Source organism: Megalobrama amblycephala, linkage group LG24 (genome assembly GCF_018812025.1).
Source record: "Megalobrama amblycephala isolate DHTTF-2021 linkage group LG24, ASM1881202v1, whole genome shotgun sequence".
NCBI lineage: Eukaryota > Metazoa > Chordata > Actinopteri > Cypriniformes > Xenocyprididae > Megalobrama > Megalobrama amblycephala.
This window is the reverse complement of record NC_063067.1, coordinates 6,802,673-6,830,536: the sequence shown is the minus strand read 5'-3', so window position 1 is coordinate 6,830,536 and position 27,864 is coordinate 6,802,673. Positions and strand designations below refer to the sequence as shown.

Here is a 27,864-nt window from a genome sequence, read left to right as displayed (position 1 = left end):
GAAAACACAACTTTAATCTGTCAACATTGCATACATTTGTAAAACATTAAGCCAGCACAACAATATTTTTTGAGGAACAGTCATATGATGTGGGCTATTTTGTCTGTCATTGGATAAATTGTTAATCATGTGAGCATGACTAAAGATTATGGTGTAAAAGCATTCGATTTGTAACATTCTGAATGTACAGATACAGCACACACATCTCCAACACGCTTTAGCTAAAGCTTTAAGGATGAAGTTCAGAGTAGCAGTTTTTCTGCTTCTGTACAAATGTCTTGTATTTGCTCCGAATGTCATATTCGCGTCAGAATCTGCCGTCTCAGGATTGACTTGTCCTTTGAAAATATGCACAGATGTACTGAAGGAACTTGGAGCCACAGAGAAGGAACTTAAAGATCTGGAAATCAGACTTGCTAAGTGTGAAGCTCAGATTGAGGAAATCAAAAAGGAAAAACAAGATCTGGAAATCAGACTAGCTAAGAGTGAAGCTCAGATTGAGGAAATTAAACAAGATCTGGAAATCAGACTGGCTAAGAGTGAAGCTCAGATTGAAGAAATCAAAAAGGAAAAACAAGATCTGGAAATCAGATTTGCTAAGTGTGAAGCTCAGACTGAAGAAATCAAAAAGGAAAAACAAGGTGAGACGACACTCAAAAAAAGTGATTGAAAGCAGATTTTTTTTTTTTTTCAAAAACATGAAAAAACAAGAAATTCAACTAGATTTTTCATTTTTCGTTCAGGGAACGACTCTGTATCCATGAATTTGGATACATATTTAAAAATCTTTTAAATATTATTCTTATACTAGTTTATCTCAGATATAATAATTTATTTCACACCTGCACTCACAACTACCTAATAGCCAACAGCTTTGGCTCACTGCCTGTTTTATTATTGCTGACCACCTATCAAAATCTGTGTGGCAATGCTGCTCGACTCGCTGGACAGCACAGAGATATAGTGAAGCCCAGACCTGTGTCCATTTAAATCATCATACTCAGATGTCATAACTTTTGTTTTAGGCAATACTCTGAGATTTGGGCAATGGCGGAACTTGAAATATGACAGATATGGAAAGAATGTTCATCTGTTATAGTTCTATTATGATTTTTATTCATACAACAGATGGATATAATAATGCCATTATCTCAAAGAATGGTTGTTTCAGTATATGACTTTAGTGAAATATGAATCTGAGGCTAATGATTTTAAGGTGAACTTGTTTGAATTGAATAAAACCCTGAAATAAGACTTTGTACAATAAACCAGAGATGAAGGGTTTTCATATTTAATGCCATCAGTGTCAGAAATTAACTTTCTCTTATGAAACGAACGATTTTTCCACGGTATTTTTCTTTTACCTTTATATAGAATTAATTTCCTAATCTTATTAAATATGTATGCTATCTATAAAGTTAAATTCTTAAAGGATTAGTCCACTTTTAAATAAACTTTTCCTGATAATTTACTCACCAAGTCATCCAAGATGTCCATGTTTTTCTTTCATCAGTCAAAAAGAAATTAAAGTTTTTGATGAAAACACACAAAATATCGCCCTTGAACGTACTTCCGGTTTCCGCATTCTTCAAAACGCTTATGCTGTATGTCCCACGCCTTTCCTATTCTGCTTACGGAACGAACGCGGCACCAGTTTCGTTTCTTCATGACGCAATCACGCAGAGGGTTTCCACAGCTTCATTTTCTATGCAATGTCTCATTCCCCCTTCAGGAAACAAAGGTTACAGTCGTAACTGATACGTTTTTTACATTTTCCGATTTCAATATTAAATAAAAAAACGAATGACCAAAAGATACACGGACCGAAAAAACACTGAGCTTTCTAAACCACTGCCTGTGGGAAATCAGACAGGAAGTGTTTGTCAGATCTCACAACAGGTTTTGGGAAATGCAAATGTTTTGCGAGGGAAAAGTTAAAAAAATACATATTTTTTCATCTCATCCCAAATTTTTTCCACCACTATGTCCCTTTAGGGGTTCCGTAGTATTGTCCCAGCCAACATGTCCATGTGGGACCCATGTGGGTTTTTGATGGGCTGTCACTTGGGCCCTGCATGGGCAACCCAAGTGGGGCCCATAGAATTTTGTCCATTGGCTCCACACAGGCCCCATGTGCGTTAGCCCATAGGGGCACATGATGGGTCCATAGTGTGCTCTAAGTGGGGCTCAATTGTGTGTTCATTATAGGGGCCCACATGGGTCACATATGGGTTCTAATAAATGGGGCCAATGTGGGCCACATACAGAACCCTTATGGGATCTAGAAGGGTGATAACACTGGACCCGCAAATGGCCCCTCTATGGGGTTTTTGTGGGACCACAGTGGGTGAGAACTGGGCCCCATTTATATTTCTTTTTTATTCCTGTAGGTGAAATTAATGTGCTTTAATGTGCTAATTTGCAAAAGAAAGCCATGTTTTAGTAAACCTGTACCTGACTTAATATAATTTAAATTACATGATAAAATATTTGTACTCTGAAGAAAATGACTTTCAACTCAGAATTTGTAAACCACCTTTTTATTGATCATAAGAAGAAAAATAAAAAGTACAATAAAACAGGATAAGAGCATTGAAAATTCTTCAGTCCATCACTCCTGGGTTGGGGCAGACCCATCAGCTTCATATCTTAAGAACAATAATGAGAGAAAAAACAGAAAAGGCAATTATTTTAAAATACTATCAAATCATTAACAGGAGCACTCTCTTAAAAAGCATGCATGATTATGATCAAGCCATGCCAGTACTTTATATTTCTGTCCAAATAACTAAACTGACACGTAAAGGGATATCTACTACTAAAAGGAATATGAACAAGTTAAAGTGACTTTACAAATGCATATTACAAAAACAACACAACATAAATATAAGATGATAAATAAAGCGGAATTTAACAACTTTAACATTACTGAATTTAATTTAACTTTCAAAAGCTGTTAACTTTTAACTATTTTTGAATACAAAGTAATGTGCACATGTATTATTATTTTTTTTGTATTCATATCTTTTACCACGTGTGTGTGGAAATTGCTGCGTTATGACTGTGGAACTTTTGCGGACGTTTAAAATTGTGCAAAACCATCGCGCACCCTGCTGAGGCCCTGTTATAAAACATACAAACAGTATTACTTTAATTTAACATGAATAGTTAGCATGTTACCTTGAAACCGATAACAATGTTTATTTTGATATGTGATGATAATGGCGCTCTGATCTGGTCCAGATCCAGGTGTTCTTCATGAAGTAGCAGCGCGCGCGACCAAGTGTAGCTGCACATCGCCCTCTCTTGGCGAACATGATCACTACACAATTGCTCTGATAAACCAGCAGTCCGCTGTGTGCTGGCCAGGCTTTTTTGCAATGCGGGTTGTTTTGAGCGAGCTATAAAACGGGGACATTTTCGGGGCAGCTCCAGTCGGGGACATTACACCAAAAACCGTGACTGTCCCCGGAACACGGAGTAGCTTGGTGCTTTTATGCTACAATGTTTATGCTGCAAAAAAGAGATGCATCTAAGCACGACGACAAAATAGATAGTTATTCACTGTCTCTGCCACACCAGAGACTAATTTGGTGGACTAATTTAAAATGGCGCTCTCCCACCATCACTCCCTCGGCTGTTTTGAGGGAGTTAACGTAGAAAATTACGATGAGACACTTAACATAGTGAAAAGTCGTATAATAATTGCAGTCTATGCCAAAATTAACATATTTTACTTTTTATACTTGAGCTGTAGTTTAATTGCGGTTAGCTTCGCTAAGTTTGTTAAAATTCGACTCTTACTTTACTAAATTTAATAAAAAAAACTATAAAAAATTATACAATTATATAAAAACAACATTACTGGTTAATATAAAATGAAATATGCATATCTTACCTTGAGATTTTCGAGAGAGTAGGACGTTTTGAAGTGGATGCTGGCTTGCCAGTGGCGTTTTGTGTTCTTTTTTTTAAATGAGAAGGCGGGAAGACACAACGTGACTAGTCATTCGTCATTGCGCCATGCAAAGACACAATCGCATGACGCAATGACGCATGACTGCAAGTGTTTCAGAGCGCCATTATCATCACATACCAAAATAAACATCGTTATCGGTTTCAAGGTATTAACATGGTAACTATTCATGTTAAATTAAAGTAATACTGTTTGTATGTTTTATAACAGGGCCTCAGCAGGGTGCGAGATGGTTTTGCACAATTTTAAACGTCCACAAAAGTTCCACAGTCATAACGCAGCAATTTCCACACACACGTGTTACAAGATATGAATACATAAAAAAAAAAAAATACACGTGCACATTACTTTGTGTTTAAAAATAGTTTAAAGTTAACAGTTGCAATGTATAATAAAAACAGCTTTTGAAAGTTAAATTAAATTCAGTAATGTTAAAGTTGTTAAATGCCGCTTTATTTATCATCTTATATTTATGTTGTGTTGTTTTTGTAATGTGCTTTTGTAAAGTCACTTTAACTTGTTCATATTCCTTTTAGTAGTAGAAATCCCTTTACCTGTCAGTTTAGTTATTTGGACAGAAATATAAAGTACTGGCATGGCTTGATCATAATCATGCATGCTTTTTAAGAGAGTGCTCCTGATTTGATAGCATTTTAAAATAATTGCCTTTTCTGTTTTTCCCCTCATTATTGTTCTTTAGATATGAAGCTGATGGGTCTGCCCCAACCCAGGAGTGATGGACTGAAGAATTTTCAATGCTCTTATCCTGTTTTATTGTACTTTTATTTTTCTTCTTATGATCAATAAAAAGGTGGTTTACAAAAAATTAGTTGAAAGTCATTTTCTTCACAGTACAAATATTTTCTCATGTAATTTAAATTATATTAAGTCAGGTACAGGTTTACTAAAACATAAGTTTCTTTTGCAAATGAGCACATTAAAGCACATTAATTTCACCTACAGGAATAAAAAAGAAATATAAATGGGGCCCAGTTCTCACCCACTGTGGTCCCACAAAACCCTATAGAGGGGCCATTTGTGGGTCCAGTGTTATCACCCTTTTGGGACCCATAAGGGTTCTGTATGTGGCCCATATTGGCCCCATTTATTAGAACCCATATGTGAACCATGTGGGCCCCTATAATGAACACACAATTGAGCTCCACTTAGAGCACACTATGGACCCATCATGTGCCCCTATGGGCTAACACACATGGGGCCTGTGTGGAGACGATGGACAAAATTCTATGGGCCCCACTTGGGTTGCCCATGCAGGGCCCAAGTGACAGCCCATCAAAAACCCACATGGGTCCCACATGCATGTTGGCTGGGTAGATTTTAGATTTAAAAAAAAATATTTTATATACAGCTATGGAAAAAATTAAGAGACCACTTAACATTGATTTCTGAACTTGGAGTGGTCTCTTAATTTTTTCCATAGCTGTATATATAGGCTATAAAACATGAAATACTAAAAATTGAATAAATGTAACCAGTTGTTAGGGTTAAGCTGTTACCCATAATTGTACAAAAACAACTGTAAAAAACAAAATTTTACAATTCTAAATAAAGCCCAAATGTGGCCCTTATGGGACCCTCAAATTAACAATGTGGGCAACCTAACTGGGCCCCAAAATGTATTCAAAATGGGGCCCACATTCAGCCCATCAATGTGCCCACTCTGAACCCATGCCCAGATGATGCCCATATAGCCCAGATAAAACCCATGTGGGGCCCATATGGACATGTTGGCTGGGGTGCTGTGCATTTATGAATTTTATTTTGTAAATATATTATTTTTGAGGCTGATCTGGCTCTGTATGAATTGGATGATGTGATGAGCAAAACATTATTTTATCGTAACAACAATGCATGATTCTTGATTTGAATTGGAGATTATAAAAATGTTCGGCTAATAATGCGTCATTTTCTATGCAATGTCTCGTTCCCTCTTGAGGAAACAAAGGTTACAGTCGTAACTGATACGTTTTTTACATTTTCCGATTTCAATATTAAATCAAAAAACAAATGACCAAAAGATACACGGACCGAACACACTGAGCTTTCCTTTCCACCACTTTAGGGCCTCCGTAGTATTGTGCTGTGCATTTATGAATTTTATTTTGTAAATATATTATTTTTGAGGCTGATCTGGCTCTGTATGAATTGGTCGATACAATGTCAAATGTAATGAGCAAAACATTATTTTATCATAACAACAATGCATGCAACCAAAATGCACCAAAATTATAACACATCCACAATAGAGAACAAACACACACAACACCATGTTCAGGATTGACTGTATTTGTGACATAACTACATAAATAAATAATATAAATAAATACTTCAGTGATCATATATTGTTACAATGTCTAAACACAAATCTAGATGAAAACTAGTGAAAAGATACCTATAAAAATAGATATGTGCAAAATGAGTGATGCTGTTCAGCCAACTAGTGGCTGTTCTTAAAATTTTATTTTAAATAACTTTTAAAATTTTATTTTAAAAGTTATTTTAATTTTAAATGTTTGTTTTCCGGTAGATGTCAGCAAACTACATCATGACACACTGTTCATGTTATCTCCATGAACAAAATTAAGAAATTAGATATAAATTATCACCAATGCAAACACATGACATGTTATGGACATGTTCTCAAGGTCATGATTGATTTTTACGGATTTATCAAGGATTCTTGATGCCCATTCATCATAAACATTTTACTTTTATTTATATTATATAAACTTTTTTCACTTCAAAAGCTTATAAAGTGGGGCGATTTGACAATGCCGTACCGACTCTTATTCTACCTGGCAGAAATAAGGCCGTCCTGAAGACGGCGCGATTTGATCAGATGAAAGGGCCGTGCTCAATGTTTTCTAAAAACTCCTTACTGCAGCTTTAATTAACCCTTTGAGCAGTACGGTCCCACATATGGGGTGTTTATTTCTGTGCCCCTGGCCGTACGGTCCCACATATGGGATTTAGTATGTTGGGCACATAACTGCCAGATTCAAATTGTGCTTTTGCGCTTTGACTGCGAGACAAACGCACTCAGCACTTGTCATATGCAGTGTTTTTAGCCAAGTAATGTTTTTTTAAGGTTTTGGACATTTAAATATGCATAAACACCAGTAAAACAACACATTTAAAGTTTGCACAATACACACTGATGTCAGACATCAGTGGAAGCAGCAATAACAATACATTAAAATATAATTTGTCGACATTTAATCATATCAGACACACACAATGGGCCTAAGTAACTATAAAGTTTACTCTGTTATTCTTCCTGTTCACCAGACACTTACTGTTATATGTATTCAGGAGAAACTGATGAATTCACATTCTGTACTCTGTGAACTGCGAGAAAAACTAAGATGGCGGCGCCCGCGTTATGGATCAAGATAAAAATCATTTATAAATGTTTGTAAACAACAAAACACACTCACGCTTGAAAGGGTTACATTAAACAAAAATCAAATAAACGAGCCGTCTTTTCATTTCTCGTTATTCCAATTCCAAATAGGAAATGAAATGATCAAAATGTACACAGATCACAGGGCTTTCTTCAGTGCAGAAATAAACGTCATAGAAATAGGTACGCATAGGGCATAACCTGATATTGCTGAGTTCAACATGTTCCTGGGTCAACACTTTTGTTGATCCTGGAACAACATTCAAATCAACCAATCAGATTTGAGGGACAAGTTTACAGATTATGTCAAGTTTAGGCTTAAAATCATGAATTGATGCTTTTACATCAGTGTTATTCATCTATCATTTCCCTCTGATTTTTGGGATAACTTATGGGTAGGGTTAGGTTTAGGGGTAGGAATAGGGTTAAGATTAAATTTTCAGACTAGAATGTTGTTCCAGGAGCAACAAAATATGTTGACTACTGAATATGACTATATGAATATTTTTGGTGTGCCAAAAAACAAAACAAAATAACAACTTATTTAGTGATGGCCGATTTTAAAACACTGCTTCAGGAAGCTTAGGATCATAAATGAATCAGTGTATCGAATCATGATTCGGATCGCGTGCCAAACTGCTGAAGTCAAGTGACTTTGGTGCTCCGAACAGCTGATTATACAGGTATGCAAATAAATATTTGAACTTAACTAATTTATTAGCAATTTTCTTTCAAGTGTTTTTACAGACACAATGATAAATGTTACATAAAGTAAGTAATAATAAAGACAAAGTCACAGTTGTGAGATATAGCCTACACTGTCAGTCACAAGCCAAAACAACAAGACGATATCACAGTTCGGTAACACTTTATAGCACTGTTTCTTACTGCATAACTAATAAGAAATTACTGAAGAACTAATAGGTAATTCTTCATTAACACCTAATTCACTACTGTTAACTACTAATGAAGATGTGTTAACTAATCAGTATGAAATAGAATCTTATGATTTTGTTAAGTAACAATTAGCTAGTCAATAACTAATTAATTCTGTCATAACTCCTGAAGAACTATTAATTATCTACTAATCTACTAGGAAACATAACTATGAAGTACTAATGAACAAAAACAATTACATTGAGTTGTGACCCTTTCTTATTTACTAATGTTATCAGTAGTAGTATTATGAAAAATAGATATTAATTAAATACAATAAACTTTATAGAGGTTTTTGCCTGTGTGGTTAATAATTGTTTTGTGAATGTGTTCTGTAAGAAATCATTTTGGAAATGAACCAAACCCCCACTCTAAATGCCTTCACAGCCAACTTACCTCATATTAGTTTTTATATTTCATATACAGTACTGTAAGTGTGTCTGTTTTCCTCAGCATTTCACATTGCCATTGAGTAAATTCCAGTATGTAAGGCAATGACTGAAGGAAAGTGAAAATACAGGGAACTCATTAGTAATTAATAAAGAAGTATTAGATCATTCTGCAGAAATTATCTGTTAAATTAAACTGTATTCTAAAGTGAAGATTTTAGGAACCCATTGGTAATTAATAAAGAATTACCACATGATCCTGACTCAAATCAAACTTACACTGGAAAAAAAAACACTATTAACGTAATAATCTAAACACCTTTGAACGCAACACAATCATTAGTTTCATGATATCTTCCTTTATTTCAGATACAATTGAGCAGAGACATAGAACACACTCATTATACACAATAATGAATATTAATATATATGAGCATGGAGAAAATGACAACAAACTCCCAAGCACAAGGGAGAAATGCGAAATAATATTTAATAGGGTTAATAATAGGCTACTTTGATTACATTTACGAGCACTGCAGTCTCAAAATCAGTCTTTTGTCTATTAGAATAATCGTGCCGTCGCGTTCAGATAGGCTACACCACTGTATCAGTGTCCAGTTTGCACATATAATTCATTGGAAGAAGACTTGATATGTGTACTACACAGTGCTGGTTAATGTTTTGTGCTGGAGAATGTTATATGTCTATAATAACTTTAAACACAGATACTTTATTCTGTATATGAGTTCTGACCACATCGCGAGCAAAATACAAACAACACTCATGTGCTGCTGTGCTGGGAGAAACATACACACGGCTCGCGTGTTTGAACGCAGAGGTGAATGAACAGCACTTTAGTGACATTTGAATTCTCTGACCCATACCCTAAACCAGTGCAGTCTGAGCCGGAAAGAGAATTAAAGCATAACCAACTCTTTATTACCACATTCAGTGTTATGGAAAAGTACCATCATAACAGAAATTAAAAGCAACAATTTGAGACCAGAAATGCATCACGTAACTGTAAGAGTAAATAATAATTATAATAAAAAATAATAAAAAATAATTACCATGCACCCATTTGTAAGGAAGGTTGCAAATTAACTAATTTCTCTAGCCAATGTTGTCACGTCACGGGACAAAAAAATGAACAACCCGGAGACCCGAAAGATGAACTAATCAATTCTCTTTCCGGCTCATACTGCATTTGGTTTAGTGTATGGGTCTACAGGTGCTGGTCATATAATTAGAATGTCATCAAAAAGTTGATTTATTTCACTAATTCCATTCAAAAAGTGAAACTTGTATATTATATTCATTCATTACACACAGACTGATATATTTCAAATGTTTATTTCTTTTAATTTTGATGATTATAACTGACAACTTGTTTTATTCATATCAGACGCACATAGTATAAGTAATTATAAAGTTTACTCTATTTTTCCCTATCCCTTCCCTACCTCCAAAGTGGGGAAAGGCAGAAAAAGTTTGAGAAACACTGTGCCAAATTACTCTTCGGAAGTGGAGCCTATAAGACAAAGTGTGAATACCAGGACGTCAGTCCTAAGAATGAGCGTAATTTGGCTGCGTCAGTGGGAGCTGGTCCTTACAATATAGTCTGAATATGGCAGTCATTGGGTTGTACGCCTTGCGCAGGAATGATGTGTCAAGTGAGGAAGGCTTCTGCAGCTGAACTTGCATTTTGCTCGATTCATTTTAAGACCCACGTGCTGTAGTGTTGTTAAAACAGCCTGCAGTTTGCGATCATATTCAGCTGCAGTGCGTCCATACACAATTACATCATCTAGTAGTTCTGAATCCCATGAAGGCCTTTCAGTATTGTAACCATAATTTTTTGAAAAGCTGCCAGCACAGAGCCCAAGCTATATGGTACCCGACGAAAGCGAAACAACACTTCATGAGTGCTAAAATCCGTTTGATCTCGGCTGTCCTTGTGATACATCAGTTGGAGGTATGCATTGTTCAGCTCGATGCTGGAAAACATTCTGTCCGCCTTCAGTTCAGTGAATAAATCCTCCATGTGTGGGAGTGGATGGCTGTCGATTATTACTGCCCGGTTCGGCTCCCGCAAATCCACACATAAACGAATTTACCCATTTTTCTTTGTTGTCACCACAATAGGGGACACCCACTTTCAATGATGCCTTCATTTTGCAAACGGCAAAGTTCTTTGGAAACTGCATTTCTAACTGATAAGGGAAGTCTGTGCAGTTTTTGCAGATTTTCACCACAGGGGGTCTTTAACGGATTAGAGCGTTCACACTTCACACCGCAGCACATGGATGCAGTCCGGCAGTGCGTTCCACAAGCGCAAAGTGCAGCGATCATTTACGCAGTCTATTTTTTTCTGCACTCCACCGCGCAGAATTAAAATGAGTTTCTGTTAATGTGGGTTTTTGGAGATTTACCATCATAGTGACAAGCGGTGTGTTTTATTGTGTCCAAAAACCGTCTTCACCTTACTTAAAACATTATGTTGGATCAACTCAAAATATTGCTTTGAATTAATGTAATTCTCCCAATTGGCTTAAGTTAAAAATTCTAGTGGAAAACGTTAACATATTTTTTTTTTTTTGTTGAACCAATGTTTTATTTTTTAGAGTGAATAGCACTCGTCTCTTCATGAAGGTGGAAAAACAAAATTCTTTATGACCTGAGGGATTTCTTGTAAAAAGATTTTAAAGGAAATAAAAGACAAGAGTCGGCTGTTTTTGTCTATTTTTAGTTTTACTTTAAAATGTTTGTGATTTTTACATACAGCTTATGTTTAAATGTTTTGCCACTTGCATGAGCAACATAATATAAAAATCAAAAGTATTACTTTATATAAATCTAAAGTAATGAATTGAATAAAATGTTTAAATGTAGTGCGTTTAAATGTGACATCTATGAAATACAGTGTAGGCCTATACAAAGAGAATAGCAATGATGACATGCCATGTTCAGTAACAACATTTGGATTTGAAATAAAACTAAGTAAATGTTATGTTTGTGATATACACCCATGGCATCATTTTAAGCAATTGTTTGCAGATGGACCAGTAATCAATCATGTGTTTTGGCATAATTTTTGTTAACATCTTATACATGCACAAACTGGGGCTTGAATGTGCATTCTCTTAAGTCTTTTTCTGACGATGGGATCTCAGATAAGCAGCGCATACAAAGGGTATTAGAATAAATTAACCTGAATTTGGGCGAAGAAACCCCCACTTTCAGCTGTAAATGCATAAGCCTTTTTTTCTGATGACGGAATTCCAGATTAAGCAACATAAATTTACCTGTGTGACGAAGAAATCTCACTACAGCGTTTGTAATGGTGTTCTGGGCGAGACTCACCAGTCACCGATTAAAGGCCTTTTTACTGTTCGTTCCGTCACCGTATTCATATTAATGCGCTGGACTGCACATATGAAACACATGCAACGAATCTGTGGTGTAAATTCTAGCTTACCTAACTAGCAATCCACCACTGTCTGTGAAGTGATGTGCTGTTGTGATTTGTGAGTTATGCGTGACCACACTGGAGTTCTCAATGCGGACTTGCAGCACGGTTAGAATTCTGCTCCATTCTGATCGTGTTGCAGGCTGGCATTGGCCTCCTGGCAGCGCATGGCAACAGAGCGTGGAGAGCAGACACCTCTGAAAGTCTGATAGCAGCACCCACATCACAGAGTGTTGTGCAAACAACAAATTACGCGTAGCCGAATCTAGCTCTATAGAAACCCTACACGTATACCCTACAAGTTAAAATGCCTTACCTCGACTAAAAGCTGCTAGCACCTAGACACGTGCAAGCGTGAAGCATTCAAGCCGAAGACTTTATAGACTTTGGGATTCCTTTTAGGGGGGATTTTGATGATAAATGTCACATAAAGTAAGTAATTTATTTTATTTACTCTGTTAATGTTATGAATTGAAAGACATGAGCACAACAGTGTCAGAACAGCGACTGAATCGTTGAAAGGATGCTCTTGTGTGCGTCAACCAGACGGTGAGAGATGTGCTCAAATTGTAAATGTACAGAAGGAACGTTGTCTTTTTTTAAATAAAAACCATTTTCTGTATTTTTGTATTATTAAACTGGAACCTTATATTATAATGTATCATTTCATAATAAATATTTTATATTAAACATTTATAGCCCTATGTAGATCATACAAAATTAAATTAAAAAAAATAAAAATATATCTTTTCAGCCATTGTTGCCTTGAATTCATTCATTGTTGAATATGGCGTCAGCGCAGTTCTCGACCCCTGATCTGATCCTATAATTTAGTTCCCATTCAGTCAGTCACGTTCGACGTTACGTCGATACTGACGTAATGGGGTCTCGCCTGGGAGCCCAATCACCTCCAAGGGTACAAAACAAGCCAATGGGAATTGGCCTGTGAGATTTACATGCCGGGCCCCTCCCCCGGCATCCGGGTATAAATAGGGCCGGCATACTCACCTTCATTCATACTTTTGCTTTGGAGCCGATCGGCTGATCATCCTTTCACCTCCTCAAAGAGTGAATTTCTGAACTGAGAGAGCAAACAGCAATTTTAATTGCTTCGACTGTCTGTTCTCGGGTGGCTGCTCGTATCTCTCCAGCTGGTTGGGAAGGCACGCTCAGCGGTGGGTGTGACGGCACGCTGCCCACAGGACGATGCTGCACTCATCCCTGTGTGCTTCGGTTGGTGAGGTGTACTAAAAGAGCAAGCACGGCCGATCAGCATCTTTTTCAAAATGTCTTTTCGTCCATGTGTTTCTGGATGCGGGCGTTTCCTGACTTCCTCTGACGGCCACGATCGCTGTCTCACGTGTCTGGGGAAACCCCACGCTGAGGCAGCGCTCGTGGATGGTACATGCCCTCATTGCGAGGACATGTCCATGTTGGCATTGAGATCACGACTCTCCTTCTTTAACACGGAAGTGAGAGTCCCCTCTGCTACTACCCCAGCCCCAGCGGCTGTAGCGGCCGCTGGCCAGGTTAGTACTCTGGGAGATCTGAGGATTACAGTGGGAGCCACTTCGTCGGGTCCGCCCCCACGAACCTCCCACTCCTCCGCAATGCCATGTGCCGTCGAGCTGCCGGCTGCTGCTGCGGGGCCCTCCTCGGGGGTGCCCAGTGTCACTTTCAGCGCTCCGGAGGAGGATCAGATGTCGCTCGCTGCATCGGGGAGTGGGTTTGCTGATTCAGAGGACGACGATGACTCCGAACTTCCGCCCTCAGGGGTGGTCGCTCAGTCTGAGGCGGACTCTGAATTGGCGGCCACGCGAGACCGATGCCCGCGGCGGCCCGGGCAAGGATGGCCGCCAATTCATGGCCAGTGTGCCCCTAGTACAAGTGTCCAGGCATGTTGTGGTTACAACAGATGCCTCCACCACCGGCTGGGGTGCCATATGCAGTGGTCAGTCGGCGTCGGGCTCCTGGACAGGACCCCATCGCCACTGGCACATCAACTGCCTAGAGTTGCTAGCAGTACTCCTTGCTCTGCGCCGGTTTTGACCGCTGCTGCAGGGCAAGCATGTACTGGTCCGGACGGACAACACATCGACTGTAGCGTACATCAACCACCAGGGTGGTCTACGCTCTCGTCACATGTGGCAACTCGCCCGCCATCTCCTCCTGTGGAGTCAGCGCCGACTCAGGTCACTGCGTGCCTCCTACATCCCGGGCGAGCTCAATCGTGCGGCCGACGCGCTCTCACGACAGCTCACGCTCCCGGGGGAATGGAGACTCCACCCCCAGGCGGTTCAGCTGATCTGGAGCCGATTCGGGGAGGCACAGGTAGACCTGTTCGCCTCTCTGGAGTCGGCCCATTGCCAGATGTTTTATTCGCTGACCGAGGGGACCCTCGGCACGGATGCACTGGCACACAGCTGGCCCCGGGGCCTACGCAAATATGCGTTTCCCCCAGTGAGCCTCCTTGCACAGACACTGTGCAAGGTCAGGGAGGACGAGGAGCAGGTCTTGCTAGTTGCGCCGTACTGGCCCAACCGGACCTGGTTCCCGGAACTCATGCTCCTCGCGACAGCCCATCCCTGGCGCATCCCCCTGAGGATGGACCTCCTTTCTCAGGGGCAGGGCACCATATGGCACCCGCGTCCCGATCTGTGGAACCTCCACGTGTGGTTCCTGGACGGGACGCGGCAGACTTGAGTGGCCTACCGTCCGCGGTAGTCGACACCATCACTTCGGCCAGAGCCCCCTCTATGAGCCACGCTTATGCCATGAAGTGGAGTCTGTTCGTTGAGTGAAATGCCCGGTCAGTGTTGTGCTTTCCTTCCTTCAAGAGGGTTTGGAACGGAGGCTGTCCCCTTCCACCCTGAAGGTCTATGTGGCCGCCATCGCAGCGCATCACAATGTGCTCGATGGCAAGTCACTAGGAAAGCACGACCTGATCATCAGGTTTCTTAGAGGCGCCAGGAGGTTAAATCTCCCTAGGCCTCGCCTCATTCCCTCCTGGGATCTCTCTGTTCCCCTCTCGGGCCTACGGAGAGCTCCCTTCGAGCCCCTTGAGTCAGCTGAGCTGAAACATCTGTCTCTCAAGACAGTGCTCCTGACGCGCTCACCTCCTTCAAGAGGGTTGGGGACCTGCAGGCATTTTCGGTCAGCGATTCGTGCCTGGAATTCGGGCCGGACTACTCTCACGTTATCCTGAGACCCCGGCCTGGATATGTGCCCAAAGTTCCCACCACTCCCTTCAGGCACCAGGTGGTGAACTTGCAAGCACTGCCCCCGGAGGAGGCAGACCCAGCCTTTGCGTTGCTGTGTCCCGTTCGTGCCCTGCGCGTTTACGTGGACCGCACGCAGAGCTTTAGAAGCTCTGAGCAGCTCTTTATCTGTTTTGGAGGTCAGCAGAAGGGGAAGGCTGTCTCCAAACAGAGGTTGGCCCACTGGATAGTGGATGCCATCGCCTTGACGTACCAGTCGCAAGGCGAGCCGTGCCCCCTTGGGTTGCGAGCTCATTCCACTCGGGGTGTTGCTTATTCCTGGGCGTTGGCGCTTGGTGCCTCTGTTGCAGAGCTGCAGGCTGGGCGACACCGAATACATTCGCGAGATATTATAATCTCCGAGTGGAACCGGTGTCCACCCGTGTGCCGTCTACTCATAGATAGCCATGGGTGTTCGCTTGCTGTGCCATTTCCCTCGGGAGAGGGAATGCGAGCACTTTTCCTGCTCCTCAGTTCAGTTCCCCGTAATGGTGAACCCTGTGGAGTTCATCCTGCATCCTGCGGCAGCCAGACGCGACGGAGGCGTCCGGCGCTAGGTCCAGTACTCATGTGTATGCCCAATTGGTCTGCCCTTGTACTGGGCTAGATGCCCATATGCTGTGATTCCCCTCGGGTAATCCCATATGTGTCTGTCCACGGTACGGTTTCCCTGATGGTAAACCCGTGTCTTTCCCTGGGCGGCTTTGTTTTGCCCTGTCTCTGATTGCTAGTATGTTCCTCCCGGAAGGTAGGACCTACATCAGAGATCTTCCATATGCGTTACTGTCCTCAGGCCAGTCCATATGTGTTTTCCACACATTACTTCCCTTCGGGCAGGGTGTGGTCTCCGTAGCTTTCCCCTCCTCGGGGAACGTTTTCCTGGCGTTTTGGTCATGGCTGAAAACGTGGGAATTGATTTCCAAAGCACTCTTCCCCGTGGGTAAGGAACAGCAGCTTCGACCTCTCCACTGTAATGCTGAGCGGCCAGATACTTATCTCGGCTCCTCAGCAAAAATATGAATGAAGGTGAGTATGCCGGCCCTATTTATACCCGGATGCCGGGGGAGGGGCCCGGCATGTAAATCTCACAGGCCAATTCCCATTGGCTTGTTTTGTTCCCTTGGAGGTGATTGGGCTCCCAGGCAAGACCCCATTACGTTAGTATCGACGTAACGTCTCCGTTCCCTCCTTCTGGGAACAGGGGTTACAATAGTAACCTAGACGTTATTTTACATAATTTACAACTCTAAACAATTTAGTTTATATTCTACATTAAACATCTATGGAACTGTAGATCATATAATAATAACAATTAATATCAGGCTTTGTTTATTGCTGCTAGATTATCTGAGAGGCATAACCAGTGTGAAATAATGTGTACCATTGTAATCAAAATGTTGCTAATGTAAGGAGGGAACAGCCGCAGAAATCGGTTCAATCTGGTGAACTGAAGGAGAGATCGACTCGTCAAACACTGCGTCACTTCTAACAGCACTAACATGAGTCTACTGTAGCCCGGATTTACTGTTAAAATCACAAATTCAAATACTGATGATACCAAATATGTTATTAGAAGAATTTAAACCAAGACACAAGTTTTATGATTTTAATAACTGAAGCTGAAATGTGTCTTTCATGTATTCAGTAATCTTCATAATAAACAGTAGAATTATAATATACTGTCGGCTAATCAAATGATTGAGCAGGAGACATTTATTGATTGATCAGAGTCTCTCTGAAGAACATTACTAAGGAGGTTGAAGTTTAATCCAAGTCTTATGAAGCGATATGATTTCTCTGTATGGGGACCAAAGTGAAAGTTGATCCTGTTCCCTCTGATCAGTTCATGTCTACAGAAGACAAATCAAATATAGTGACGTGTCAATAATATCAAACCCTCAGTAGTGTCTGTGTCAGGAAACAGCAGAGGCATTTCTCTAAATATCTTCTGTGTTGGAGGATTTCTGCATGTGTGAGCGATGGGTGCAGGGATCATTTTCTCCTGACATGATAATCACACTCTTCATGTCTCTTGATTTCCACAGACATTGTTTCTTGGACCAGGAACGACTTCCTACAATGTAAGTCACTGAGAAAACAAGCAGAGAAACTAACTGAGTGAGAAAACACGACAGAAGAGATTTAGAGTTGATCATGATAATGATGATTTTCACAGGATATCTGCTCAACTGCTGAAATACTGAACATGAAGAGTTCAGATACATTAAAAGATCAGATTGATGATTCCTGATTGTGATGTGTTTTATCTCCATCAGATTCCCGTCAGCTCACTCTAGATCTGAACACAGTGAGTAAATACATCCGTCTGTCTGAGAGCAACACAGTGATTACTGGCACTTACCCAGAGCTTCAGTCGTATCCCCGTCATCCAGACAGATTTGATCTTCCTCAGGTGTTGTGTAGAGAGAGTGTGAGTGATCGACGCTGTTACTGGGAGATTGAGTGGAGTGAAGGTGTGTATATATCAGTGTCATATAAGAGCATCAGCAGGAAGGGAGTGGGTAATGAGTGTTCGTTTGGAACTAATGATCAGTCCTGGAGTTTGATCTGCTATTCCTCCAGTTACTCATTCAGACACAATAAGATAGACACTAAACTCCCTGTAAAGCCCATCATCAGTAGAACAGGAGACTATGGGAAGAATTACTATAGAACAGGAGTGTATGTGGATCACAGTGCAGGAACTCAGTCCTTCTACAGCGTCTCTGGAGACACAATGATCCTCATCCACACAGTCCAGACCACATTCACTCAACCTCTCTATCCTGGGTTTTGGGTTAGTTATGGATCATCAGTGAAACTATGATGAATCAGAACAGAGAGACTCTACCCAATGCTTTGAGCTGATGATGAATCAGAACAGAGAGACTCTACCCATAATGCTTTGAGACTCTACCCATAATGCTTTGAGCTGATGATGAATCAGATGTTATAGAGTCTCTTCATTACATTAATACTGAAATATCACGACACAATAAATTGATGAAGAACATGTGACTGTCATCAGTCATGTGATGTTCCTCTAGTGTTTGTGCTCCAATCATGAATCAGATATGAATTGATGATGAATATGAATCATCGTGTGAAATATGATCATTCTGACATCATCAAATATGACATTCATCATCTCACTTCATTAAATATATTTACTGTAACTACTGTTGAATTATTATGGATCATAAATCAGTTATTTTATTCACTAAAACGTGAAAATGTGCAGACTTTGCTGAAGTGATTTGAACAGGTATTAACTGAGATATAATGCAAATATGACTGTAGCTGAAGTATTTGTGTCAATACTGTATGGAGGACCAAATGACTCAAAATCACATGATGAAATAAATGTTGAAATATTGTAATAAATGTTGAACTCAGTTTTCATGTATATTGTGTCATGTGGTGTCGTTATGAGGAGCAGGAGTGACATTTAAAGATTTAGATCCACTAACCCACTGAAAAATAACATCAACAATCAATTCATCAATTTAATCATTCAAACATTAATGGACGTTTTTACATGTTTGAATAAATACACAAACTTAAAACTGTTTATTTGATTCATGTAAAATCATTTTAAATCTCTTTTTAAAAAAGCATTGGCAAATTGCTTTTCTTTATCCATTTGTCAATTGAGTTTAAAACGCCATTGGTCAGGACACACGTGGAGCAACCAATCAACTTTCACCTCAGTCTGAAGAGCCAATCCTCTGTCACTGTAAATGTAACACGCGCTGTCATTGGACAGTGAGAACAACTATTGGTCAGAGCCGTTAAATATGAGAGTTGAGACAATCTGACTGAAAGAGTCTGAAACCATCTACTTCTCTACTATATAGTAGGAGAAAAGCAGTAGGCGAGAGAATAAGTGTGTCAGAAACCTCAGTGATCATAAAAGAGTAGCAAGAATTACCCGAGTGATGTACTGATTCTCATGAGATTCTGACATGTCGAGATGCAGCAGGACTGTAAACACGTGATTGTTAGATCAATAAATTTGAATAAAGCATTGTTTCATGTGTTGTTGACTTGTATGTGTGTGTTTATTTATTGTGATGGTTACGTTTATTCCTATTGTCAGTAAATCAAATATAATAATTGTATTAATTCATTTCTTGACTGTAAATTGCTCAACAGTGTCTGCAGTTGATGTGATTCACGAGTTTGTGTGCCCATATAATCTTAGCGTAAGTGGTAAACAGATTTGGCTTGCTGTAGAGGGGCTCGGAAAGAATATCCTACTCGAGCTCCGATTGCCCCCCTATAACAGGCAAAAATTAGTACAAAAGGAGGAGGAGGGATGCCAAAAGAACTAACAACAGGAAGAGGTAAGATGCTGGTTTTATACCTCGGTATTAATTGGAAGATTAGATGGGCGTACTCCTCCCGAAATTACGTTTATTAACACTCTGAGGTCTAAAAACGCGCCGGCGCGTTTTGCAGGTTTTTTTTCACATTGCAGCAAAACAGACTTAAAATACTCTGTCATTTTTTGTCATAGAAACATAAGTAATACATCAATTGAAACTATAGAATATCTCCTTTTATTTGTATACACTCAGAGTAAAAACAAAATGTTGTGCTTTTTGTAAAATAAAGAAAACTAACATGATGCGTGATCTCTCATCTCCCTCTGAACGAAGTCCAATCTGATAGTTCTCAGAAAATGAACTGTAACTTAGTGAATACTAATCACAAAAAATTCATACTTATGTCTAACAAAACGTTGAAATGTCAGGTTTTAAATCGTGCAAGTCAAATCGAAAACAAACATTCTGTGTTTATGTAATCTGTATGAAAAGAGAGCCATGTCAGAAGTCCGTGATTCAGCTCATTACCCACTAATGCGGCCACACCCACGGAGCCAGCGCTATTCACAGGCAAATTCAGAGACAACACATGCATTCATCATCTCAATCGTGTATTTATTGCCTTGAAAATTGTTTATCTGGATGAAAAAGCCATGGTTAGCGATCTCTGGAAGACATTCAGTAAATTCCTGTTTGTTTTCTTCTATTGATAAGTTTTAAGTGAGTTTTTGTTTCTTTAGCGCCCTCCGGCTGTAGTATGAATTGGTAAACACCATTCATGGAATATCGTCTTCTTCTTAGGTGAATTTGTGGACTAAAATGCACAGAGCGCCCTCCGGCTGCAGTATGAATTGCAAACACCAGCGCTCATAGAGATAACAATGAATATTAAATAAAAAATAACTCCTCTGTATAGAAAATTGACATAAACATATGAGAATCCTATATTTCTCCAAATGTGCATGCTTTTAAACTAAAAGCCTATATTCAGACTCTTTGCATCACAGAAATACATTATATTTTAAAGTATAATATAAAACCATTATTTTATATTGTAATAAAATTTTTCTGTATGTTTCATATACCATGATGAGCTTGAGACATCACAGAAGTTTTTTTTCACAGCCTACCTGACTGAAATGCCTCATTAATATGCAAGTCTTTTCAGGTCATTACTATTCAATTCTTTTGTCTTCACAGGTGAGAATGAGCCATTATTCATGGAGATTCACGCCTCCTCGCATACCGTGTTTCTTGGCAAAAAGTGTCTTACAAAAACTAAATCAGTATATTGTTATAAATGAAAGAGTAGTCAGCATAATTTTTACATAATTTTGAAGCAAAAACTCTAGTCTACAACCTTCAATACCCAAAAGTCTTGTGAACACAGATTTAATATACTTTTATTGGCCTTATATCAGTGACTTAAGTTTTTTGTTTTTTCAGTAACCACGCATAAACGTTATTCCTTCAAAAACACAAACATGTACACACATGTTCCTCACATATTATGGTAGCCTAGTTTGTGCTGAATACAGTGTAATGACACTTGTGTCATTAATATGTTTATGAACAACTGAAAAAAGCACAAATGTCAGGGCATGTCAAAACTTCTCCAGGCCCCAAATCAGCCTCAGACTCCAGAGGGTTAACTTCACTTACGGCTTGTGTCTTGATTGTTGGAGTGCGACTTCTTTCTGCTTTATTTCTTTATTTTTATTTAAAAAACTAACTTTTCTCAGCCGGCGATGGTTTTAAAGATGATGGTTTACCCGAGACTGACTTTCAATTATCATTTTAAGTATTTTATTCATATCAGTGTGTAGGAAAACGTTCACTGTTGTAACAGCAAAAATATGATAAGATTACTCATATTTTAATATCTCACCTGGTTATTTGTTTTTAAAGGGTCACATGAATAATGTCCATCTTAAATTGTACATCTGTAAATTACATCATAAACTCTACACTTGTGTGCTTTTTTAATTTTTTGTCTCACAAATAAATGTACTCATTTCTGTTAATGAAAATGACTTAATCACAACATGTACTGCCTTTTTCAGGTTAAGATCATAATGAATAAAGCATTTTTTGTTGTCAAACATGCTTTTATTCTGTCTTGTTTGTACTGTAACCATAAATAACACACAAACTAAATATAAAATGTAAGATATAAAAGAAACTGCTTAAATTTTCTGTGTCATTGAGAAAGATCATTTTATCACATAAAAACATGTGCATGAATGAGTTTCTGTGAGAAAGATCCTAATATCTGACATATAAAAGCAGTCTTACTTGCTAAAAGCTTGTGTGTGTCGAACAGTAATGAGGAACGATCTCAAACGCTCTTTAAAGCAGAACTAAGTAACTTTTTTTACCTTCATAAATAGTTTTCAAAGTCCTTACGATGGTTAATTGACTTGTAGTGGTGTGTTTGAGGCATCCACTAACCCCCTCTGGCACGTCTACGCCAGAATACAGCACTTGCAAGTTGAGCTGCGGCGACCCGATACAATCTCGCCTCAAGTTCACATTCATGCAAGAGTGACAAAATGCTTTACTGTAATTCAATATACACTCACCTAAAGGATTATTAGGAACACCATACTAATACTGTGTTTGGCCCCCTTTCGCCTTCAGAACTGCCTTAATTCTATGTGGCATTGATTCAACAAGGTGCTGAGAGCATTCTTTAGAAATGTTGGCCCATATTGATAGGATAGCATCTTGCAGTTGATGGAGATTAGTGGGATGCACATCCAGGGCACGGAGCTCCCGTTCCACCACATCCCAAAGATGCTCTATTGGGTTGAGATCTGGTGACTGTGGGGGCCATTTTAGTACAGTGAACTCATTGTCATGTTCAAGAAACCAATTTGAAATGATTCGAGCTTTGTGACATGGTGCATTATCCTGCTGGAAGTAGCCATCAGAGGATGGGTACATGGTGGTCATAAAGGGATGGACATGGTCAGAAACAATGCTCAGGTAGGCCGTGGCATTTAAACGATGCCCAATTGGCACTAAGGGGCCTAAAGTGTGCCAAGAAAACATCCCTCACACCATTACTCCACCACCACCAGCCTGCACAGTGGTAACAAGGCATGATGGATCCATGTTCTCATTCTGTTTACGCCAAATTCTGACTCTACCATCTGAATGTCTCAACAGAAATCGAGACTCATCAGACCAGGCAACATTTTTCCAGTCTTCAACTGTCCAATTTTGGTGAGCTTGTGCAAATTGTAGCCTCTTTTTCCTATTTGTAGTGGAGATGAGTGGCACCCGGTGGGTTCTTCTGCTGTTGTAGCCCATCCGCCTCAAGGTTGTGCGTGTTGTGGCTTCACAAATGCTTTGCTGCATACCTCGGTTGTAACGAGTGGTTATTTCAGTCAAAGTTGCTCTTCTATCAGCTTGAATCAGTCGGCCCATTCTCCTCTGACCTCTAGCATCAACAAGGCATTTTCGCCCACAGGACTGCCGCATACTGGATGTTTTTCCCTTTTCACACCATTCTTTGTAAACCTTAGAAATGGTTTTGTGTGAAAATCCCAGTAACTGAGCAGATTGTGAAATACTCAGACCGGCCCGTCTGGCACCAACAACCATGCCACGCTCAAAATTGCTTAAATCACCTTTCTTTCCCATTCTGACATTCAGTTTGGAGTTCAGGAGAATAAATGCATTATAAATGCATGCCCTAAATGCATTGAAGCAACTGCCATGTGATTGGTTGATTAGATAATTGTATTAATGAGAAATTGAACAGGTGTTCCTAATAATCCTTTAGGTGAGTGTACACATAGCGACCTCACACAGTATGATCTCACTTCGATCATACCAAAACGACATGTATGTCATCATCAGTCATAGCGGAGCCACTAAAAAACAGAGGAAACCATTGTCCGAAGATACTAGGAAGAGAAAACGTCAGCTAGACCAAGAGAGAGCTCATTCTCGAGTCAACCTTGGACCAGCTTTTACGGAGAGCGAAGGACTTCAAACCGATTCTGACGTGGCTTTTATGTTGTTGAACTTGTAAGTAACCTTGCCAAACAACTTTATTTTCTTACTGTTTCCATTAGATCTATTGTTATTTCATGTCCTTCGAGATATAGCCACTGTTATGTCATGTACTTAGCTTATCGGCTCGCAGAGATGCAAGCATGCTAATTCACCTGCTATGTTACTAAGTGGTGGGATTGATGAGTGTTTCTCTATTTGTCATGTACGGGCTTTATGTGAGACAACTGCAGTTCAACCGGTAGTTTCAATAGTATAGTAAATTCCCAGAATATTGTTTACATTGCGTAAGCGACTGGCTTCACTTTAGACCAATACAAGATTTCACAGCTAATGCCAAGGCATGCGTTGCTCCTGACTGTTGTCCAAGTTGAGTATTCATTTCCTTTTGAAAGATTTACATACTATTGACAGTGTACTGCGCTGGTGAGCGTTGTAGTCCAGAGCTGCACTTGGAGCATTTACGACAGTGTGATTCACTGAAGGAACCTGCAGGGGGAGCTTCGCAAATCCTGCTTAGTTCTGCTTTAATCAGTGCAGTTTCTCACCAGAACTTGATCATAATGCTTTATCTCTCAATCTCAGTCATGAGTTTGTTTTGAAGTGATCATGTGACAGACACTGTTGAAACAAACAGTATCTGCTGGTTAAGGGAGGTTTTGAAGCTGGTTTGAGCTGGTCAAGTGCTGCTCATAAACTGGTCCTGGACCAGCATAGGTTCACTTTCAAATGGTGTCAATTAGGGTTGGGTATCGTTTGAATTTGAACGATTCCGATTCCTTGTTTCGATTCCGGTTCCTAACGATTCTCGATTCCGATTCTTTTAAGAGGCAGGGTCAAAAAAAGTTTAGGATATTTTAAATGAGCTAGCTAACCAACGGTCTTTCTGAAGGAAATAGTCTGACCTTCTCCATCAATTTTAATTCTATGAACTTTTTACTTTTTATGAACTTTACTATGAATTTCTCACAGGGCTGTTTACAATATAAATATCAAATCTATGAACTTGAATATAAATATTATAAATTATGAATATATTTTCATAGGGGTACACTTTCCTCAAGAGAGCTTTATTTTTGAAAACCTCATTTTTATTTTTGAAAACACATTTACACATGAGTGTATGATGCTGCAGGTATTTGAACATGTTACCGTGCTCCCACTGATGGGCTAACCTGGTGCAGAATATCAAATAAACAATAAGAAACAACTTGTAAAACGCAGTCCAGATTAGCAGCAGGTACAGTATAAAATCAGAAACAGTTCTTGTTTAGGAAAATGATCATATCTGCCTTCTCAGGCAGGATGCGTGAGCGTTCTGGACAGATAGCATCTCCTGCTGTGGAGAAAACACGTTCGCTGGGTGTAGAAGAAGCTTGAACGCATAAATAGGAGAAAGCGAGATTTGACAGCAAAGGATAAGTCTTTTGTTGGTTCCACCACCATGCAGCAGGGTCCTCAGACATAAGGACTGGTGGAACTTCCTGGTATATCTGCAGCTCTCTCTCCACTTGTTTCTTGATGGATATGGAGCTCTGCTGTGACACTATGTTCTGTGCCTCTTCCTCAGCGAACAGCTCCTCCAGTGGAGTCTTCCTGGGCAGTTTGCAGGGAGGCTGTTGCTAAAAAACAAAACAAAAGGTTCATCAGATTCAGCAGTATTATCACTAAAAAAAGGGAAAACCTCCATTAAAGGCATGATCATTATTTAAATTGAAAACCTATATAATATCAGCTATCGTACACTTACACTCTCCTGCTCGTCCTCATTCTCAGACTGCATGGTGTCCCCATCAGCTCCACCGTCTTCCTCTGTTGACTACAAAGAACATAATTACCATTTAGATCTTAGATTTTAATAGGTGAAAAGGACAGTTGAGCATGAATGACATTTCACCTGTTCAATCAGATTTCTCTGGATCTGGTCCCAGATGGTGTCAACCGTGCCATCATCCAATTTATGTTTAAAGCGTGGATCCAACGCGGTGGCCACTTGGAGAAAGTTCCTGATCTCATCATTCTGCAAAACACATGTTCTTTAAATGTTTTAACAAGCCACAGGATATTTCTATTCTAGAACAATTTCTTTCCAGGTGCCCTGCCTCGGTCACTTACCTGGTAGCGCTTGGATAGGTTTGCCCAAACCTGTTTTTTAAGGTTTGATACAAAGACTGTGTCTCCCTCATTTACAGCTAGGTGTGCCTCAAGCTTTTTGAGGATAGGCAGAATCTGTCCACATGTGGGACTCTTTTCGGAGGACACGCAGAGTGTTGAGGTGTAGAGCACCTTCATCAGGTTGATGAAGTCTTCAGCTTTCCTAAAATCCTCCTCAGTTAGCCGAGCAAGTCTGTATGTAAAATAATTAAGAACACATAGATTGGAGTTAGAAATATTCTCTTTTTTCTTAACAAAACACCTAACATATGCACTCCCTAAAAGCAGATTTAGCACATTCACTCTAATACTGTTCTTTGAATTTGTATTTTGTGTGTACTGGTATTTCTTGTCTAAACTTGTCTATCTATCTCTACCTGTCCCTATCCATATTTTTTCTCAGCCGTTGATCCAAGCTGGCTGCTTGAATTGCAGGGTACTGCTCTGTGAATCTCTCCAGCATTAGGTACAGAGAGTTCCACCGTGTTCTCACATCGAGTATGAGTGAGTGTCGGGGCAGCTCTGACAAAAACAATAACATCAATTTTAAGTCATATATAACAGATGCTTTTCATCCTAGGAGACAAACAATACTTTTGTAAAATTGGATTCAAATACTGTAGTACTACTCTGCTACAGAGCTCATAAAAATAATAATAAGATAGATCAGACATATAAAGTCATTACGTGTCAATGCACAACAGTTAAATAAAGTGAACTTTGTGTGTCTTACGTAGAAGTTGTTGCTTCTCTCCTAGAACCACCTTGGCCATTGAGCACCTCTTCATCCACACAACAATGGTTCGGACCTTGGCCACCCACTGACTCACTGAATTTAGGGAGTATAGACTTTGTGCTGCTAAATTAAGTGTGTGGGCAAAACAGCACAGTTTCACAAATCGCAGGCGCTTAATTGCCACATCCATGTTGGCAGCATTATCTACAGTTACTGCTACAATTTTATCAGATATGCCAAACTCTGACAGAACATCACTAATTTCCTCTGCAACAACACAACCGGTCTGTGCTTTGTAAACAGCCTTTGTTTTTAGCACTTTTTGCTGCATTTTGCCCTCTTCTATGTAGTGTGCTGTGATGGTGAGGTAGTGGTCCTGTGTGATGCTACTCCAGCCATCACATGTGAGTGCAACAGCGCTGACTTCACTGAGCTCTGTAATAATATTAGACTTCTCAACCTTGTACCACGATGGGATTAATGTGTTTGACAAGTAATCCCTGGAAAGTGGTGTATATTTGGGGTTTAGAGTTTTCACCATGTCCCTGCAAACATAAACAAACATGTAATGTTGCTGTTACTGTTTAGGGGAGCGTTTCCCAAAACCATAGTTGCTAACTAAGTTAGCAATTTTGTTGGTTGCAATACAATTTCCCATTGCCAACCAACTAAGTTGCTAACAGGTTAGCAACTATGGTTTTGGGAAACGCACTTTAGATCAGTATCAATTAGCTTAGCTCTATCGTTATTGCTTAACTAACCTAAATGTTGGTGATTCCACCTCTGAAAAGGGATGCAGTCTTTTCACAATGTGTGCAGTGACCTTTCTGTGGCACTCTTCCTTTTGTTGCGCCGACATCTTCCCCCTTGCCGCTATGGTGAACGGAGTAACGTGAGGCTCAGCACATCGCGGAGTCGTTCGCAATCTCAGGTAGTAAATTGTCTATGAAAAAATACGTGTGCTAATTTGTTAGCTGCCTCAATGTAGGCACAAGACATATCTATTGTATATGTATTTTTTACTTACCGGATTCGGACTTCAGTGCAGTCACTGCGGTGCCAGGCTGGGGGTCGGAGCCAGAGGAAGAGGCGGCGGAGGATGTTCGGCGCAGCGCATTAAAGACGGGGCACGCATTTATTTCAACTCCATGAATTCGGAGGTGCTTTATCAT

General features: G+C 39.9%; 2 protein-coding genes across 2 annotated transcripts; one reads left to right on the top strand and one right to left on the bottom strand.

The window, feature by feature from the left end:
• The first annotated feature begins 147 nt into the window (after positions 1 to 147).
• Positions 148 to 19,492, top strand: LOC125260041 (tripartite motif-containing protein 16-like protein). The gene is made up of 3 exons (XM_048178159.1): positions 148 to 641; positions 17,497 to 17,532; positions 17,728 to 19,492. Exons 1-3 carry the CDS (start codon positions 236 to 238, stop codon positions 18,276 to 18,278), a joined length of 993 nt encoding a protein of 330 aa, XP_048034116.1. The 5' UTR covers positions 148 to 235; the 3' UTR covers positions 18,279 to 19,492.
• A 5,563-nt stretch (positions 19,493 to 25,055) lies between these two features.
• Positions 25,056 to 27,864, bottom strand: LOC125260714 (E3 SUMO-protein ligase ZBED1-like). The gene is made up of 8 exons (XM_048179202.1): positions 27,720 to 27,864; positions 27,454 to 27,565; positions 26,690 to 27,237; positions 26,334 to 26,478; positions 25,918 to 26,149; positions 25,700 to 25,822; positions 25,553 to 25,621; positions 25,056 to 25,424 (listed from the first exon to the last, which is right to left on the bottom strand). Exons 1-8 carry the CDS (start codon positions 27,862 to 27,864, stop codon positions 25,056 to 25,058), a joined length of 1,743 nt encoding a protein of 580 aa, XP_048035159.1.

Bases quoted from the DNA above. Each gene is read 5' to 3' on its own strand.
- LOC125260041 (XM_048178159.1), top strand. From the start codon at position 236: ATGAAGTTCAGAGTAGCAGTTTTTCTGCTTCTGTACAAATGTCTTGTA. The intron at 642-17,496 runs GTGAGACGACAC...TGATTTCCACAG, and splicing joins AATCAAAAAGGAAAAACAAG to ACATTGTTTCTTGGACCAGG. The intron at 17,533-17,727 runs GTAAGTCACTGA...TATCTCCATCAG, and splicing joins CAGGAACGACTTCCTACAAT to ATTCCCGTCAGCTCACTCTA.
- LOC125260714 (XM_048179202.1), bottom strand. From the start codon at position 27,864: ATGATAAAGCACCTCCGAATTCATGGAGTTGAAATAAATGCGTGCCCC. The intron at 25,823-25,917 runs GTAAGTGACCGA...TGTGTTTTGCAG, and splicing joins ACCTATCCAAGCGCTACCAG to AATGATGAGATCAGGAACTT. The intron at 25,425-25,552 runs GTAAGTGTACGA...TTTGTTTTTTAG, and splicing joins ATGAGGACGAGCAGGAGAGT to CAACAGCCTCCCTGCAAACT.